Raw genomic sequence first — 17147 nt, 5'->3', positions numbered from 1 at the left:
CAAACTAAAACAAAATCTGTTTAGAATCAATCCATTTAGAAGCTCTGAGAATAATACAGGATTAAGAAGGGGGACATCCATGATGACTTATACATCGAAACTGGAATTGAAACTCTTGACTGTAGACGAAAGAATCACAAACTTATATTAATGTACAAAATACTAAACAATGAAACACCTAAATACCTTGCAGATATTGTTGAACCACACATTCATGACAACACCCACATTAGATATCCACTTAAATATAATCGTCTTTTCAACCCCCCACTTTGCAGAACTGAAAGTTATTCAAAAAGTTGTTTCCCCATCAACTCTTAATGAGCTTAATCAATTAGAGGAATCTTAAATGTTAATACATTAAATCAATTAATTAAATATACAAATGATAATAATAATGACATATATGAGGTAATATATTCAAGTACAATGAACAAAGAAAATATAACATAATACTCTGCCAATTAAGAAATAATGCCTCAAACCTAAACTCAGATCTTTATAATGACCACATAGTTGAATCAGCAGCATGTGTATGTAACTATGAAAGTGAAAATATTCAACATTTCATGTTTGAATGTCCTTTATTTGATAATGCTAGACAACATCTAATTCAAAACTTAGCACAAATAATCACTCAAGATGATCACAATCACTATAATATTAATGCTCTTTTAAAAGGATGTAATCTATGTAACTTTTGGTTTGGTTTATTTTGTTTAACGTCCTATTAACAGCTAAGGTCATTTAAGGACGGCCCCCCGTGCGTGCGACATGCATGCGTGTGGTGAGTGCGTATGTGTGTTTTGGGAGGCTGCGGTATGTTCGTGTTAAGTCTCCTTGTGATAGGCCGGAACTTTTGCCGATTTAAAGTGCTACCTCACTGAAGCATACTGCCGAAGACACCCAGCAGCACACCCCACCCGGTCACATTATACTGACAACTAACCAGTCGTCCCACTCCTTGTATGCTGAGCGCTATGTAACAATAATGTCAATATTTACATACTAAAATGTGTAACACAATACATACATGAAACTGATACAGTACACCTCTAACACCATAATATTATTTTATAATGCACAAATGATGGAGAATGGACTTGATAGAAATTGGCATTGTTGTAATATAATTGATATAATTGATATAATATATATGTTAAAACGAGGTGACTTCTACAGCAGCAATTTTAGACTGAAAATATAATTTGTAAGCTTTACTGTTACTCATAAACTATATATACCTATTTGGTAAAACTGGGTTTTGATCCCCATCAGTGGATGGCTATTGTGTTATATACATATGGACTGTCGGCCTGTAGCTGTTTGGGGAATAAGCTCAATTTGACCAAATAGGCATATCTATACGTCTCACCACAAAAATCAAATCATCTCATAAGAAGTTACTTTCTTCTAATCATGCAAAAATCAAAACAATCTATGAAGATACCTCCCTTCTTATTATATAACTAATATTTGTTGTATGTAAATATGTTTAAGTTTGTTTACCTGTTTGATGTAAGGAGAGGACTTATATAGGCTCTGCCTGATGTCCAATCCTATATTGATATTAACATCAGTAAATAAAATATGTTGAAATTGAAACAGATATTAATGGTTAAATATTAGTTGTGATTAGAGTCCTGACTCTTTTATGGATAAAGTTATTGGTATACTTAGCTCATAATTTGAGATCTCCAGTAGTTTGACTAATTGTTTAATGAACACTAGAGTTTCTTGGATAGGCTTGCATATTTATTACGACAGAGGGAGTCGTTCAGTATTGGGGAATACAAGTTACCGTTAAAGTAGAGTATTGTCCATTACCATAACCTCTATCTTTTACAATTGCTTAAAGTGTAAATATCAGTTATCATAATATTGATGATGCTGTATAAACTTATCGATTTTTTCTTTTATTTGTTTACTTTCAGTCCTTTTTCATAGTCAGTAGTTCTGATATAGCTATTGGAGATATAGAGGTTCCCAAACGAGTGGCGTCGACCAATTTTACGTTGGTTTTCTCAGAAATGTCAATAAATAGCTATATTTAACGCTTACCGACATAGATTGGCGATTGCGTCCAGTCTTTAGTTTGGTTTGGTTTGGTTTATTTTGTTTAACGTCCTATTAACAGCTCAGGTCAGTCCGCCATTTCTTTACAACTAGTCTACGGCTTCTAATGGCGGTTTCCGGAAGTAGAGTGCAGGTGAGAAGTCTACTCGGAAACTTTTGTTTACATGTTCCCGTAACCTCTCGGATGTCATTCTAACCACGTGCTTACATTTTGTAAACAATATGGACGACTGGCAACTGTCAGCCTTAAAAATCGCCAGAACTGGACGTAACTGTCTCATCACATCAATAAAATCATGATCTTATAATTGAAACTAAATAAAACCCAATTCATCAAATAAGAGTGAATTTAATGTATTCCCGTCGATTGTTATAGTTTTCCTCTAACACTGCATCACACCGAATTAAAAATCCATAAGCATGATAAAATTTAATTGTATGCTTACTGGGGAATAAACAGGGAAATACATCATACCACAAAGGAAATGAATACTTATTTCAGAATCCAATAGCACGGGAAGTATACACTTACTCTGTTAAAACAAACGGAAATACATGGATTATATCTTATTTGACGTTTGTTTTAAAGTTCTATCGGCAGCGTTGGTCGTTTCAGGACAGCCTCTCCAACTGAATGTGTGTGCCGAGTGTCTGTGCGTGTTTTGGGAGGCAGTAATATGTTGCTGTTATTCGCACGCACGGCGGGCCGTCCACAAATGACTTCAGCTGCTAATAGGACGTTAAACAAAATAAACCAAACCAAACCAAACCCTTGTTCAAGCGAAAACCTGATGACAACAGGGCGAACCAGTTGTCCATCTCCAAAAATACTGAACGCATACTGCCCTGCAGTTAGGGCTTAAGAATTGTACCTGCTGTCCCCATTGCATGATCGTAAGAGGCGACTAAATTTGGGATCTTATATATTCTTAACAACGTTCTTCTTCCTAATGTCTCACTTTCTGTCTTTCGTTGATCATTCGCCGCTGTAAGGAAGTCTTTGGAATCTATCCCCTAGTCGAGACATACCAGAGTTTTCTTGCCCTGCAGGTAGGGCGTAAGAATTGTACCTGCTGCCCCCATTGCATGATCGTAAGAGGCGACTAAACTTATCTTTTCTCTTCTTTCTTAACAACTTTCTTCTTCCTAATGTCTCCCTTGACAATGCCTCACTTTTGGCCTTTAGTTGAGCGTTCGCCCCTGTGAGGAAGGCTTTGGATTCTGTCCCCTGGCCGAGACATACCAGAGTCTTTAAAAATGGTAGTTGCTCCTCCTGCTTAGCGCTCAGCAAATTAGGAGTGGGACGACTGGTTCGCCCGTTGTCAGTATAATGTGACCGGGTGGGGTGTGCTGCTGGGTGTCTTCGGCAGTATGCTTCAGTGAGGTAGCACTATAAATCGGCAAAAGATCCGGCCTATCACAAGGAGACTTAACACAAGCATACCGCAGCCTCTCAAAACACACATACGCACTCATCACACGCATGCATGTCGCACGCACGGGAGGCCGTCCTTAAATGACCTTAGCTGTTAATAGGACGTTAAACAAAATAAACCAAACCAAATGGGACGACTGGTTCGCTCGTTGTCAGTATTATGTAACCGGGTGTGCTGCTGGGTGTCTTCCGCAGTATGCTTCAGGGAGGTAGCACAATAAATCGGCAAAATATCCGGCCTATCACAAGGAGACTTAACACGAACATACCGCAGCCTTCCAAAACACATACGCGCCCGCCACACGCATGTATGTCGCACGCACTGGAGGCCGTCCTTAAATGACCTAAGCTGTTAAGAGGACGTTAAACAAAACAAACCAAACTAATCTGGGTGCTAAATATGCTGTGATGGAGGTACTATGTTCGTCGAATGGATGACCTTGGCCTTCATGGTTCAAATATGCTAAAATATTAAAACAACTTCTTGAGAACAAAGATGCCCAGAAACCTGGTATTTGATTTAAAGTATGCTGAGTGGAAAAGCTTCCAAGTTTGTTCAAATCGATGAGCTTGACCTTCATTCAAGGTCACATGGTGCTAATCTACTGAAATATATATATATAAATGCATTTGTTTAATTACAATTCCTGATCTTTTTAATAGTTAGGTATTTTTGGATTTGAAGATATTGCTTTGGTAATTCATAATGCTTTTCTGGAACTTTAAAGTAATGAGCCTTCAATTCAGAAATATTGATGAATCAAGCAATACAAATAACATATTGGTAGAGATTAAGGGAACATATATCTATATGATATTGATGGGGACACACGCACACACGTGTAAGTGAGTTGAATTTCACTTCTTACAGAAATCTGTATTAGACACATAAGACAGATTCATTTCTGGAACAATTACTCGAGTTTCAATATTATTTATCATATTACAGACAATCCTATTGCTGACGATCGAAAGAATCTGGTATGTCAAACGGCTTGTTGTCGTGCAGTTATATGATGAAACACGGTTTAACACATACATATCCTAAGCCCGCTATTTATATACATATAACAATATATATATATTTAAGAATAACACCGACCAGGAAGTTCGCACAAAATGTACGTATACAGATATACGTCTATATTCTATCTGCAAAGAATTTCACCTCGATGTGTCATCAAAATTATTTTTTTCATCTTACTACTGCTTGCAGCAATATCATCGTCAGGTATGTATTAACTATATCCTTATTTGTAAACAATATATATATCATAACTTGCCTTGCTGATGATATGTATATAACGAATAGGTCTGATCCATCATAAACTATATGCAAAGCATTTAAGCACAACGACAATCATTACCTTTACGCCTGTGGTCATATTGATTTAAATCAGAGGAGTTATTGGTCGAAACCCTGTCGTACACTGGTAAAGGGGACGAACAGACAAGGTATTTATGCCAATCCTTGCTTCGGATGAGTCTGGACCATAAGTTCATATCTTTGAAATACTTTTCGCTAATTATGCATTCTGGAAGTCTGAAGTAGTTGCGACGTTAGTTGCGTTTCATTATGACATACGGCATTTAGTTCATTAATTTAGTGAGTTAAAAGTGGATTTAATGCTTAAACAATGCAAAGTTTCTTTTCTTGGTGAAAAAACGTACGCCCTTAGCTGACAGCAAGGTTTCATTATATTCATAACAGTAAATGTTCTTATCTTGGCGTTTGTAAAAGATAAGCGTTTTGTTTAAAACGGTGATGCATTGTCGCCCACTGTCAGTTTTAATGTTTTAAGTGTCTTGCATGTAAGGCGCAATTTATTGTTAGAGGCGACTTAATTTGGGATATTATCTGTTCTCTTTCCTAATGTTTTTTTCTTCCTAAATATCTCCCTTGACAATGCCTAACTTTTGGCTTTTTGTTGAGCGTTCACCCCTGTGAGACTGTCTGGTGGCCGAGACATACCAGAGTCTTTAAAAGTGGTAGTTGCTACTCCTGCTTGTCAGAGAGACGGCTCTAGAAGCGGCAACGGACCTGGTAATATTTATACAGGAAACGTAAGGCGATCCTTTACAGCAGTTGCTAGTTCGAATTTTACATGCGGTGCTATTTGTGGTATTATAATAATGGTAGGTGCTACTCCTGCTTAGTGCTCAACATATTAATAGTTGGATGACTGGTTCGCCTATTGTGGGTACAATGTGACCGGATAGGATGTCTTCGACAGTATACCTCGGTGAGGTATCACTATATATCGGCAACAGTTCCGGCCAATCACAAGGAGACATAACACAAACATACCGCAGCCTCCCAACTCGCATACGCACTCACCACATGCATGTCGCACGCACAAAAGACCATCCTTAAATGACCTTAGCTGTTAATAGGACATTAAACAAATAAAACCAAACCCAATCCCTCAAAAAGGTAGTTTATACCAATCGTTAAAAATATCAATACAATTTGTTTGATCATCTGAGGGGTGCCAAAGAACAAAATATCATATTCGTTATAAAGATTAATTTTGTTTTACAATTTTAAGCAAAATAAATGCCAATCTGTAGATGTCAACGTTTATTACTGTGAATTTCCTGTTTACATTTATAATACACTTAGATGCTGTTAGATTGACTGGATCGTCTGAGTACGCTGTCCCTGGGAATCCGTTTACATTGACGTGTGATGTACCCGACAAGGCCAGCATTGTTAGATTTTACCGACGGCCTGACACTACCCAGGTTGCCGATTTACGTGTTGATGATAGTCAATGTAAAAACAGAAGAGCTATCCCAGTAAACCCTATTATCCCTTGTAAACTGGATGCCTGCTCATGTATAGTGTCTGACGAAAGTCTTGGTATAGCGTTCCGGTGGGTCATACAGCCAAAGTCGCAAAACCATGGATCTGTGTGGTTCTGTTCACGCTTCAACTTTAATCTTCCTGGATCTGAAATACAGAACAGTACTGATTATACACTGAAGGTAGCAAGTAGGTGCTTAATATCACAATACATCTTATTGCTACGACATAACGTAGTTACAATTTATTATTTATTTAATAACGAGCTGCAGCATGCTGCTTTACGTATATGAATTGATGTTTGAAAAATAACTTACGCAGTTAAGTGATTATTTTGATAGTAATTCAATGACAACCGTGATTATTTTGATAGTAATTCAATGACAACCTGTAAAAAGTGTTACATATTAGTGTTATTTCGTCACCTTTCAACACTCTAAATTCGATCGGTATGTATCCGTTGATATCAATGCTTTAATGTATCAGATTGCATTGTATCCAATATTGCACTGCTTCAACATTCAAATAAAAAGGAAGTATTTCCGTTCTGTAACTAATGACACGTGTTCAATATACCGTTTGACTTCCCCACAGACGTGACTCAGTAAATTAAATCCTTAAATAATGTCTATCTGAAAAAGTTTAATGATGTAAGCAATCACAGAGCAATATTAGTTTGTGATGTTGTATGTTCGTTCTACACGTCCAGATTTATCGTTCTTTCATTTCCAGATTTGCTGCATTGCACTCTTTAAATAACATACTTAAAAAAAAACCTAAAAAACTTTTTAATATTATGAATATATTTAACACGTATGGGATTCTGTTAGCCTCAACTTGAATTTCAAAGTTTGCTTGTAAATGCTGATAGAAATGGAAATTTCCGTTCCATAAAATCTCTTATGATATGAAAACGGATTTTGATTACATTTTAAATTGTCAAAAGCAGTTAATATATATACAATGTATATCTATATATCAAACACGTATTTTTAACAGACGGCCCCGGTACTTCCATAGCTTTGTTCCCACTTCAAACTACCTACACCAGGACAGAGGGTGACACGTTATCGGACATCACCTGTACAGCGGACTGTAGACCTGACTGTACCTTTGTCTGGACACGACCGGACAACACCAACTTTACTGTCTCACCTGTGTTGTCACTTGGACAACTGGACAGATCAGAACACGGGACGTATAGATGTACTGCAAGGAATGTTGTGGAGGAGTCCACCACAGCGACCAATATCATTGTACAGTGTGAGTTATCCAGAAACAAAATGATCATGACTTCCGGTTTGCTGTAAATTTCAAGAGCATTATACACGGTTAACCTTACTATAGTTGATAAGTTACAGATTGTGTACAATGATGATTAATGTCAACTTTGACACTGTGATAAATCTGGTTTCAACATATACACTCAATTAATTCTTCATACACATTTTGATTACATAATCAGCCGGTTTTCCAATGAGTTGCCTTTGTTATATTTTTGATATGTCACAACCTACTAGTGTAATGTAACCTATGCTATTCAAACATCAATTGTAATGTCATGTTATGGTCTATGTTTCTGAATGACATAAAAATAAACACTCCATTAAAGAAATCCTCATATTTACTTTAAAACATGTGTTAATGTAAGTTGTCTTAGCTAAATAATCACAAGTATCAAAATCTGTCTTTTGCCATTTTATATGGGATTTGATCAACCTCATCTCGCAGTTAACTTTTTTGCTCTTAGACTTGTTTCATAAAATCTCATTTGAAATGAAACTTACAGTAGAGGCTCCCCTCCATCCTAAGGGATTAAACTAGAATTAATTATACATTTCGAACAAATCTGGTTGTATTCGAGTAAGGAGTAGTATCCCCCAGTGGTGGGTCAGACCAGCCTCATTCATTTAAACGACGACGGATTAAACTCGATAGCTATAGGTCATCCTGACCCTTCGTGTCCTTATCTTGACTACACAAATAAATCAGATGTATTTGATTCAAGTGTGTTCGACAGTCACGATTTACTCTATAAATTCGAAGAGAAAGGCTTATTGCAGATACTGATCCCTGGAGTATATGGATGAGAATGATATTTCCTTTTTATTTAAGAGTTTCGCAATATGCCCTGCTGCCTAAAGAAAATATGGCTATGTCCTTTTTAGTTTATGCTTATAATGTTTAGGTCGACTAAATAATATACATATGAGCTAAGCATCGGACATTATATATCCGATCATATGCTATACAGCTTTATTGGCCTTTTTAGTACTCGTCAGTGATGTTTGAGGAAAAAGGATTGGACATCTAAATGGAAATATAACAAAGGAAGTTGCTCGTTTTAACAACATGATCTATTCATTTCATATAAATGATTAGCCGTTGTTTCTACTGAAAGTCGTAGTTGCTCTACGAATATCTTTTGATTTTGTTTTACTTTTTTTCTACTGTTCATATTGATATATCTACACACCGTGAAAAAATAAAAGATATCGACGTTGGGGGCCGGTGCAAATGTAAAATCTACATTGGCATTGGCTCAACCTTTATCAAGAGATATTTTCGGCCTATATCAGGAAGACTTGACGCACATACATACCGTAGCCTCCCAAAACACATACGCATCCACTACACACATGCACATTGCTCGCACGGGGGCCGTCCTTAAATGACCATAGCTGTTGATAGGACGTTAAACAAATCAAACCAAAACAAATATATGAAATAATCCTCAATAAAAGTCTTGTTATCACTCGGAGATTTATGAATGTAAACAAAAAATATTATGTTTATATCTTTGGTCAAGTGTCACATAACCCATAGTTCTTTTATTCTGTTTACAAATTCTGAAAATAAAATATAGGAAAACAATTGATTATTAAGAAAAATGTTACAGATGGCCCGGATACATCCATAGCACTGTCGCCGCCGGACACTACTTTCAACAGGACAGAGGGAGACACGGTACCAGACATCATATGTACAGCAGACTGCAGACCTGGCTGTACATTTGTATGGACGCGACCGGACAACACCATGTTAGCTGCCTCACCTTCGTTATCACTGGGACAGCTGGACATATCAGAAAACGGGACGTACAGGTGTACAGCTAGAAATGTTATTGGGGAATCCACTGTAATAACCAGAGTTACTGTACAGCGTGAGTATTTTGGGAGTATTACTTAACTGTTGAAGACAGAAACAGTTCCTCAGATTTGACATGGTAAGCATGGCTTATTAATTGTCACTGGAACTAAAAATCATGAAAGCAGAATCTCAGGTTTTTTGAAATTTTATGAAAAAAAATAAGTTTGCTGAAGCATTTGGTATCTCGTTTGAATTATAGGTTTCTCGGATAGCGAATCAATGTTAAAAAAAACACTATTAAACAAAAACGCTATATTGACGACCCAACTCCCTGTACATTTCTCTATTGAGGTGGCCAATTTGATTCCATTCATATCAAAGGAACCAGGGAGCTAAATGATTTCCCTAGACGATAATAATAACGTTTACCACTATTCTGCTTAAATGGAGTTTTCAACACTGGTCCACTCAACATAATTTTGAAGAATGTCATTTCGCCAACCTTTAAATAGAATATTTTGAAATTCTAGAATTTTTTTTTATATGGGGGCCACAATCTTGTTTGGATTACAGCACCGAAAATTGACGAAAACAGACTTGAAAAAATAACTTTTTCTTTACATCTGCATGATTGCCCAGTCCACACATACAATTTTGGAAACTTCTTGCACCTGAGTATCCCATCGGTAGGCTCCGATGCTTTCACCTTCCCTATTAAATATTCTGCCCAAACGGGGGAAACCCACAATCTATTTTTGATTTGGTTCTGTGGTCCCGAGAAACGATCTTCATCATTTTTATTCATTTTACAGCGAAACCTGGTCTTCCAAACAATTTGACAGTTGATTGTACCGAGAACATCCCATCTGCAGAGGTATCTTGGAGAGATGGAGGAAACTCTCAATATTACTATGTTATGCTCAGCATTGACAAATTTCGCAAGTCAAAAGTGGTGTATCCTGTGGCAATTTCTAAAACCCCTGACGGAAGTGACATGTTTAGTGTAAATATTTACAACCTAGAGAGAGGACACGATTATTTTTTCAAGATTTCAGCATACAATGAGAACGGTAACACAACGTCGGTTGAAACAGTTAGTTGCACACTACGAGAACGTAAGTCAATATCAAAAACCATACTTCAGTATATAGCAAGCTTACAATAATGAAAGTTTTTTTATTATAACTTGCTCTATTTTTAGCAGTACACTTCTATTGATTATGGTTTCGATTTAAAAACAACTGCATCACGAACAGGTTTGCAAATATAACAGTTGTCATGAAATTTGTCGTCGCATTTTAGCATTTATTACATACCTGCACAATACCGTAAATGTTCTTGACTGGATTCTTCGCGTGTGATTTAGCATTCGTTGCAACTTGTCTGGCTACTTTATTGAACAATTTTTATCAATTTCCGTCTAACAGTTCGTACCATAAGTAGTTCTGCTTACAATGAGTATTTAAAGCGTTCTCGCGTTATGTATAACATGTGGATCAGTCTGAACTGTAAATGTATTCTATTATGTAGGAGTGATATTCCTAGGTCAATTTTTAAGATTGTCTAGTATGCCGATTGATCTGAGGAAGAACATATATGTTGTAATTGTCTGATTTATTTCTGTTTTGTTTAGAGCTTTCCAGTGGTGTAATAATAGCGGTTCTGATCGTTACGTCTGTAGTCATTTTTTTAGTAATTGTGGGACTCTGGATATTGATCACACGTATGTATATAATATATATTAATGTACTTTATTTATTTAATACTGTATTTCATTTTGATTAGGCAATCTCATGCCAGATCCTGAGAAATCGGGAGGGGGGGGGGGGGGGTCGAGGGATATTGAAAATACTAAAAATATCTTATGCTCCCATTGCATCACTTGCGGTCTTAAATATTTCATTCGTTTACTCACTGATCAGCATGTTCCAAGTTTTATTAAACGTCGGCAAACAAACGGTTGCCTGCATATTTAACATTTGAAACAAAGAAAAGAACAGGCAATATAAATAAATGAATGTATACTATCTAGTATATCTGATGGGTGTCTTCGGGAGTATGCTTCAGTGGGGTAGCACTATAATTCGGCAAAAGTTCCGGCCTATCACAAGGAGACTTAACACGAACATACCATACCGCAGCCTCCCAAAACACACATACGCACTCGCCACACGCATGCATGTCGCACACACGGGAGGCCGTCCTTAAATGACCTTAGCTGTTAATAGGACGTCAAACAAAATAAACCAAACCAATATCTCAAATATAGAATTTATACTTCTTTAGATTATCACTAAATTGTCGTTTTCAAAATCCTTGTTCTACCTTAGCTGTTGTTTATAGGACGTTAAACAAAATAAACCAAACCAAATCTCTCGTACGAATGTAAAATGTTATTTTTTGATTTTATAGGAAAAAGACGACTTTCGTGTTCGTAAGTAAAATAGTTTACATATCTTTCGATACTATCTTGGTAAACGATTGGTCCCCCCCCCCCCCCCCCCAATCATTTCATAACATAAATCAATTAAAAGATATTATATATATAGTCGATTAAAAAGCTAAACGTTTTGCAGGTAAAAATCATATTGCGTGCTCACAAAGTTTTTCCCTTCAAATATATCATTTACTTTGGTGTTCCAGCAAAGGTCAGCATCAAGAACAACTGGAATTCCAGAGCATACAACAATCAGAACGAGGTAATAAATATTTTAGGGGAATACCAGATACACAATTTTGCTAGATATTTTAATTATACTTTATCTGACTGAACCGTTGGCCTGTAAAGTAATCTAAAAAAGCTGGTGTTTTTAGTTTTTTATATGCCCGTCAGTTGTCGTAAACTTTGAAATCTGGTGTGCATTATTATTACCTTGTAGTTCATGGTTTCCCTGAGATAAGTTTGATCCGACTTTTTATTTTGCAAAATCAATGCCCTGTTTATTTTGGTATTTGAATTTTGGAGATATGCACCTACATATTTTAACCGAATTCTTTGAAACTTGTAATGCTTTATAATCATGATTACCAGTTGTCTCTGAACGGAATTTTGATTCCACTATTTTTGTAAGAGTTATTGCCCTTTGATCATACACACATACGCATCACCTCACGCGTGCATGTCGGTAAACAATATAATAGGACGTTAAGCAATAATAAGCGTAGCTATTTTCCAAATCATAATTTTCCTATTATTTGTGTATTGTTTTAATGAGCATTAATAGAGAATATGGTTTAATCTGTATCAGTTAGGAACATGCATTGATTCTGTTTTAGTTTATTATGTACATTTAAAATCTTATTTACAGATGGCATATCTCGTGAAGATAACGAGCGGTAAGACTAACTTTAAGCTCATATACTTTAATAAAAATATAATTTTATTTGCTTGTTTTATGTTGTAACATTGCTTTTCACTAAATGCCGATTGTATGTCATTTTTACATTGCTTATCCCTGACGTCATTCACGACATAAATTTAAATTGATATTCTTTCACGCTATAACATTACATTCATCTTTCAATGTTATCTATATTCCACATAGATCACAGTATCAACAACTAGATAAAAATGACATTGCCAAGCCTTCTGTATACTCTGAGGTTGGAGAGCATAGTCAAGGTAAGGCGCTTTACGTCGTCATTTACAAGTTGGATTACACTTATTTGGCATTGAATCGGGATAGAAGTGTGTGTCGAAGAAAGATATCAATTAACATTGAACATTCTTGTTTATATCGGGTTGTCCATCTGACCAAACGTGCTGTTGCATTGCTGCACTTTATGATATGTACGTATCAATTATTCTGACAATTTTTGATGAATTCGGCTCGAAGTACAAAATTGTATTTCAAAAGCGTAATTAGATACGTGTTATAAAACGGGTTATACAAATATGTAATCTAACCCGTTATAAAAATGAGTTGTAGAAACGTGCTCTATAAATGTGTTTAAGACGTGTTTTAGAAATGTGTGATGAAACGTTATAGAAACATGTGATAAAACAAGTTCAAGAAATCTGTGAAATGTCCTGATGCATGTAAGATAACGTCCTCTCATGCTCTAGATGTACTGTCACATACTAGTCTTAGTCTTTCATAATTCGTTAATATCTTAATATGTCACAGACTATGGTAAATATATATATATATATATATATATATATATATATTCTCGGGATTTGTGTTTATTACATTACATTTATTTATCTTTTTAGTGATAAATAGATCACATCTGACCAGATCAGTTTTGATTACAGGTAACCCGACATGTCCGGTCAATGACGAGGATGAACGGTAGGTAATTGAAGACGTAAATTACCACGTCTTAAAGTATATATATACAATTCATTCGCTATGATTTTTGAGGGTATTACAATGCATAAACTACGGTATCGTCATATCTGTGTGATTACATGCGAATGGAGTTACCGTATTAAGAATCTTAACTTTATACTTATAGAAATTATGAGGCGTTGGTGGGGATCTCTAATCCAAACCATTATGAAGTACTTCGGGATACGATGCCTGGTAAGTTGTTTTCAGAATTTTAAAGTAACTAAAATCGTTTGAAAAAGTTACTATGTAATTTCGTATGAGAGTATTAAAACATTTAAACTTGGTGGGTTTACCATGTTTTATATTTGAATGAAGGTTAACATGTTTCTTTTTTCTAAATAATATCTTCGTGATTTAGAAATATGGATCATCTACCTGGCATTCATTATAATTGATGTGTAAAATTATATGAAACTTCGAAGTACTAATTTTTAGCTCACCTGGTCTGAAGGTCCTTCGAGTTTATGCCATGGCGTGGCGTCCGCCGTACGTTAACTTTTTCTTTGAATAGCTGTTGTCATAAAGAACTGATTAGATATTAACCAAATTTGGTCAGAAACATCCTTTGGGGAAGAACAGATTTTGAATAAATAATGAGTCGGACCCGTGGAGCCAGAGGGAAATAGGAGAAAGTCCTTAAAATCGCTACTTGTATTTTTGAAACCGTTGATATCTCCATCCAATTACCATATATAGCATTGCTGGGCATACAAAGGTAAACAGTCGTGATGTAATGATAGGCCCTTGGTCTTGGGGTCTTCCTCACCCTATACGCACTCACCACACGCATACATGTCGCACGCATGGGAGGCCGTCCTTAAATGACCTTAGATGTTAATACGACGTTAAACAAAATAAACCTAACCAAACTTCCTCACCCTGTTGATAGCACGTTAAACAAATAAAATCAAACCAAACTAACCCAGGGACTTGAAACTCGTGGTTGTGTTTTGAAACCGGTGGCATGCTGACCCCATAAACATATTTAATGTATATAATTGTAAGATATCAACAAGTAAAGCTATTAACGAATTGAACTTGAACATTATTTTGACGTTTGGTCCAATCTAACCAGGTTAGCGAACAGGCCCTCTGCGCCTCTTGTTCTTGGATTGCAGATGTTGTCTAGGATAGATTTTTAGGAAATTTTCTTTCTTACTTTTAAGGTTTATAATGAAAAGTATTTGTGGTGTGCATACCTGTCGCATGCCTGTCGCATGCGGTGTTCGTTATCCTATATACACCTACTTTTCTGAAAATACTGTTGTGCATACATAAGGAATGAATGTGCCATGACTTCGAATTCCACGCCTTTCCTTTATGTGAAGTTACAAATTACTCGGACAACTAGTAATATTATCCTATATTCTCACATTAGTTTCAAATAAAAATACTGACTAATTTATCTTTTTTTATTTGAAGGACAACACAATGATCAAGTCCATAATAGGGATGACGGGTACTTTTATTTACAGAAAGTACGAGTCGTTGAAGGGCCGCTCTAATCCAAACGTATATGAACAACTTCATGGCACAGCGTCTGGTAAGTGATTGTTTCCATTCGGAAGACGCAAAGTCAGTTTAAGAAGTTATGTACATATGATGCTGTAGAAATAAGTATATAAAGATATAAAGACGATGAGAAAAGGGATTGATCGAGTTGCATCATCTGTTAATTTTCATGGTACACATCTTTTGATTTCATCTAAGTAAAAAATTAGGATACGGAACAATTAGTAAAATAATGTATGTTTATGTTTTTTTTATGTTGATCGCAATTAATTTTTTTTGTTTCATTCGTAAAACTAACACATGTCAATGCAGAGTAGAATATGACATATGAGTGTTCTGTGATTTCAGGTGACCAAAGGACATATGTTAACACCGTCAATGTCAGATGCAATAAGCAATGATACGGATGAGGATACTACTTGTAAATGAACAATGGTCAATCTGAAAACTACAAAATATGTTCGATATTGTATAACAGGAACAGATCGTGTGTATTTTACCTCCATGGTGTGGAGCTTTCCAAATATTTCGTGGGTGCACCTTTTGTGAATCGTCAATGACACGGAACAACTTAAATACAAAACAATGAGCTCTGCAAGTCTCCAAGTTGATAATGTTCAGCGTGGTGTTACTAATCATAACATAAGAACAGACTCTGAATATTGTTTTGTTGTCAAAACTGGTAACTTTATGACTGGAGTACTGTAAAAATTATATAATTGAAATGCGAAACGGTTCAAACGCTGTGTATCCTGCATCGGCTCTTTTTACCATAGATCATATTTTTACTATAGCCCATCTTTTTACTATATTCGATCTTTTTACCATAGCCCATCTTTTAACCATATACGATCTTTTTACCATAACCCATCCTTTTTACCATATACGATCTTTTTACCATAGACCATCTTTTTACCATATACGATATTTTTACCATATACGATCTTTTTACCATAGACCAACTTTTTACCATCAACGATCTTTTTACCATATACGATCTTTTTATCAAATACCATCATTTACCATAGATCATATTTTTTACCATAGCCCATTTTTTTACCATATACGATCTTGCTACCATAGACCACCTTTTTACCATTTACGATCTTTTTACCATAGATTATATTTTTACCATATACGATATTTTTACCATATACGATCTTTTTACCATAGCCCATCTTTTTACCATTTACGATCTTTTTACCATAGACCACCTTTTTACCATAAACGATCTTTTTACCATATACCATCATTTACCATAGATTATATTTTTACCATAGCCCATTTTTTTACCATATACGATCTTGCTACCATAGACCGCCTTTTTACCATAGACCATATTTTTACCATAGATTATATTTTTACCATAGCCCATCTTTTTACCATATACGATCTTTTTACCATAGCCCAACTTTTTACCATTTACGATCTTTTTACCATAAACGATCTTTTTACCATATACGATCTTTTTACCATAAACGATCTTTTTACCATAGACCATCTTTTTACCATATACAATCTTTTTACCATAGACCATCTTTTTACCATAGATTATATTTTTACCATAGACCACCTATTTACCATATACGATCTTTTTACCATAGACCATCTTTTTACCATAGACCATCTTTTTACCATAAACGATCTTTTTACCATACATGTATACGATCTTTTTACCATAGACTATATTTTTACCATATACCATCTTTTTACCATAAACGATCTTTTTACCATATACGATCTTTTTATCATAGACCATCTTTTACCATAGATTATATTTTTACCATAGCCCATTTTTTTACCATATACGATCTTGTTACCATAGACCACCTTTTTACCATAGACCATCTTTTACCATAGATTATATTTTTACCATAGCCCATCTTTTTAC

General features: G+C 35.6%; 1 protein-coding gene across 1 annotated transcript in view; it reads right to left on the bottom strand.

The window, feature by feature from the left end:
* The window catches only part of LOC117340511, a 35266-nt gene extending 18832 nt beyond the window's left edge, over positions 1-16434 (bottom strand). The window contains exon 1 of the mRNA XM_033902270.1: positions 16280-16434. Within this exon, the coding sequence (XP_033758161.1) occupies positions 16280-16434 (155 nt within the window). The remainder of the gene's footprint in view (positions 1-16279) is intronic.
* Between the last annotated feature and the right edge of the window lie 713 nt (positions 16435-17147).

Source organism: Pecten maximus, chromosome 13 (assembly GCF_902652985.1).
Source record: "Pecten maximus chromosome 13, xPecMax1.1, whole genome shotgun sequence".
NCBI lineage: Eukaryota > Metazoa > Mollusca > Bivalvia > Pectinida > Pectinidae > Pecten > Pecten maximus.
This window is presented reverse-complemented; position numbering and strand designations above follow the sequence as displayed.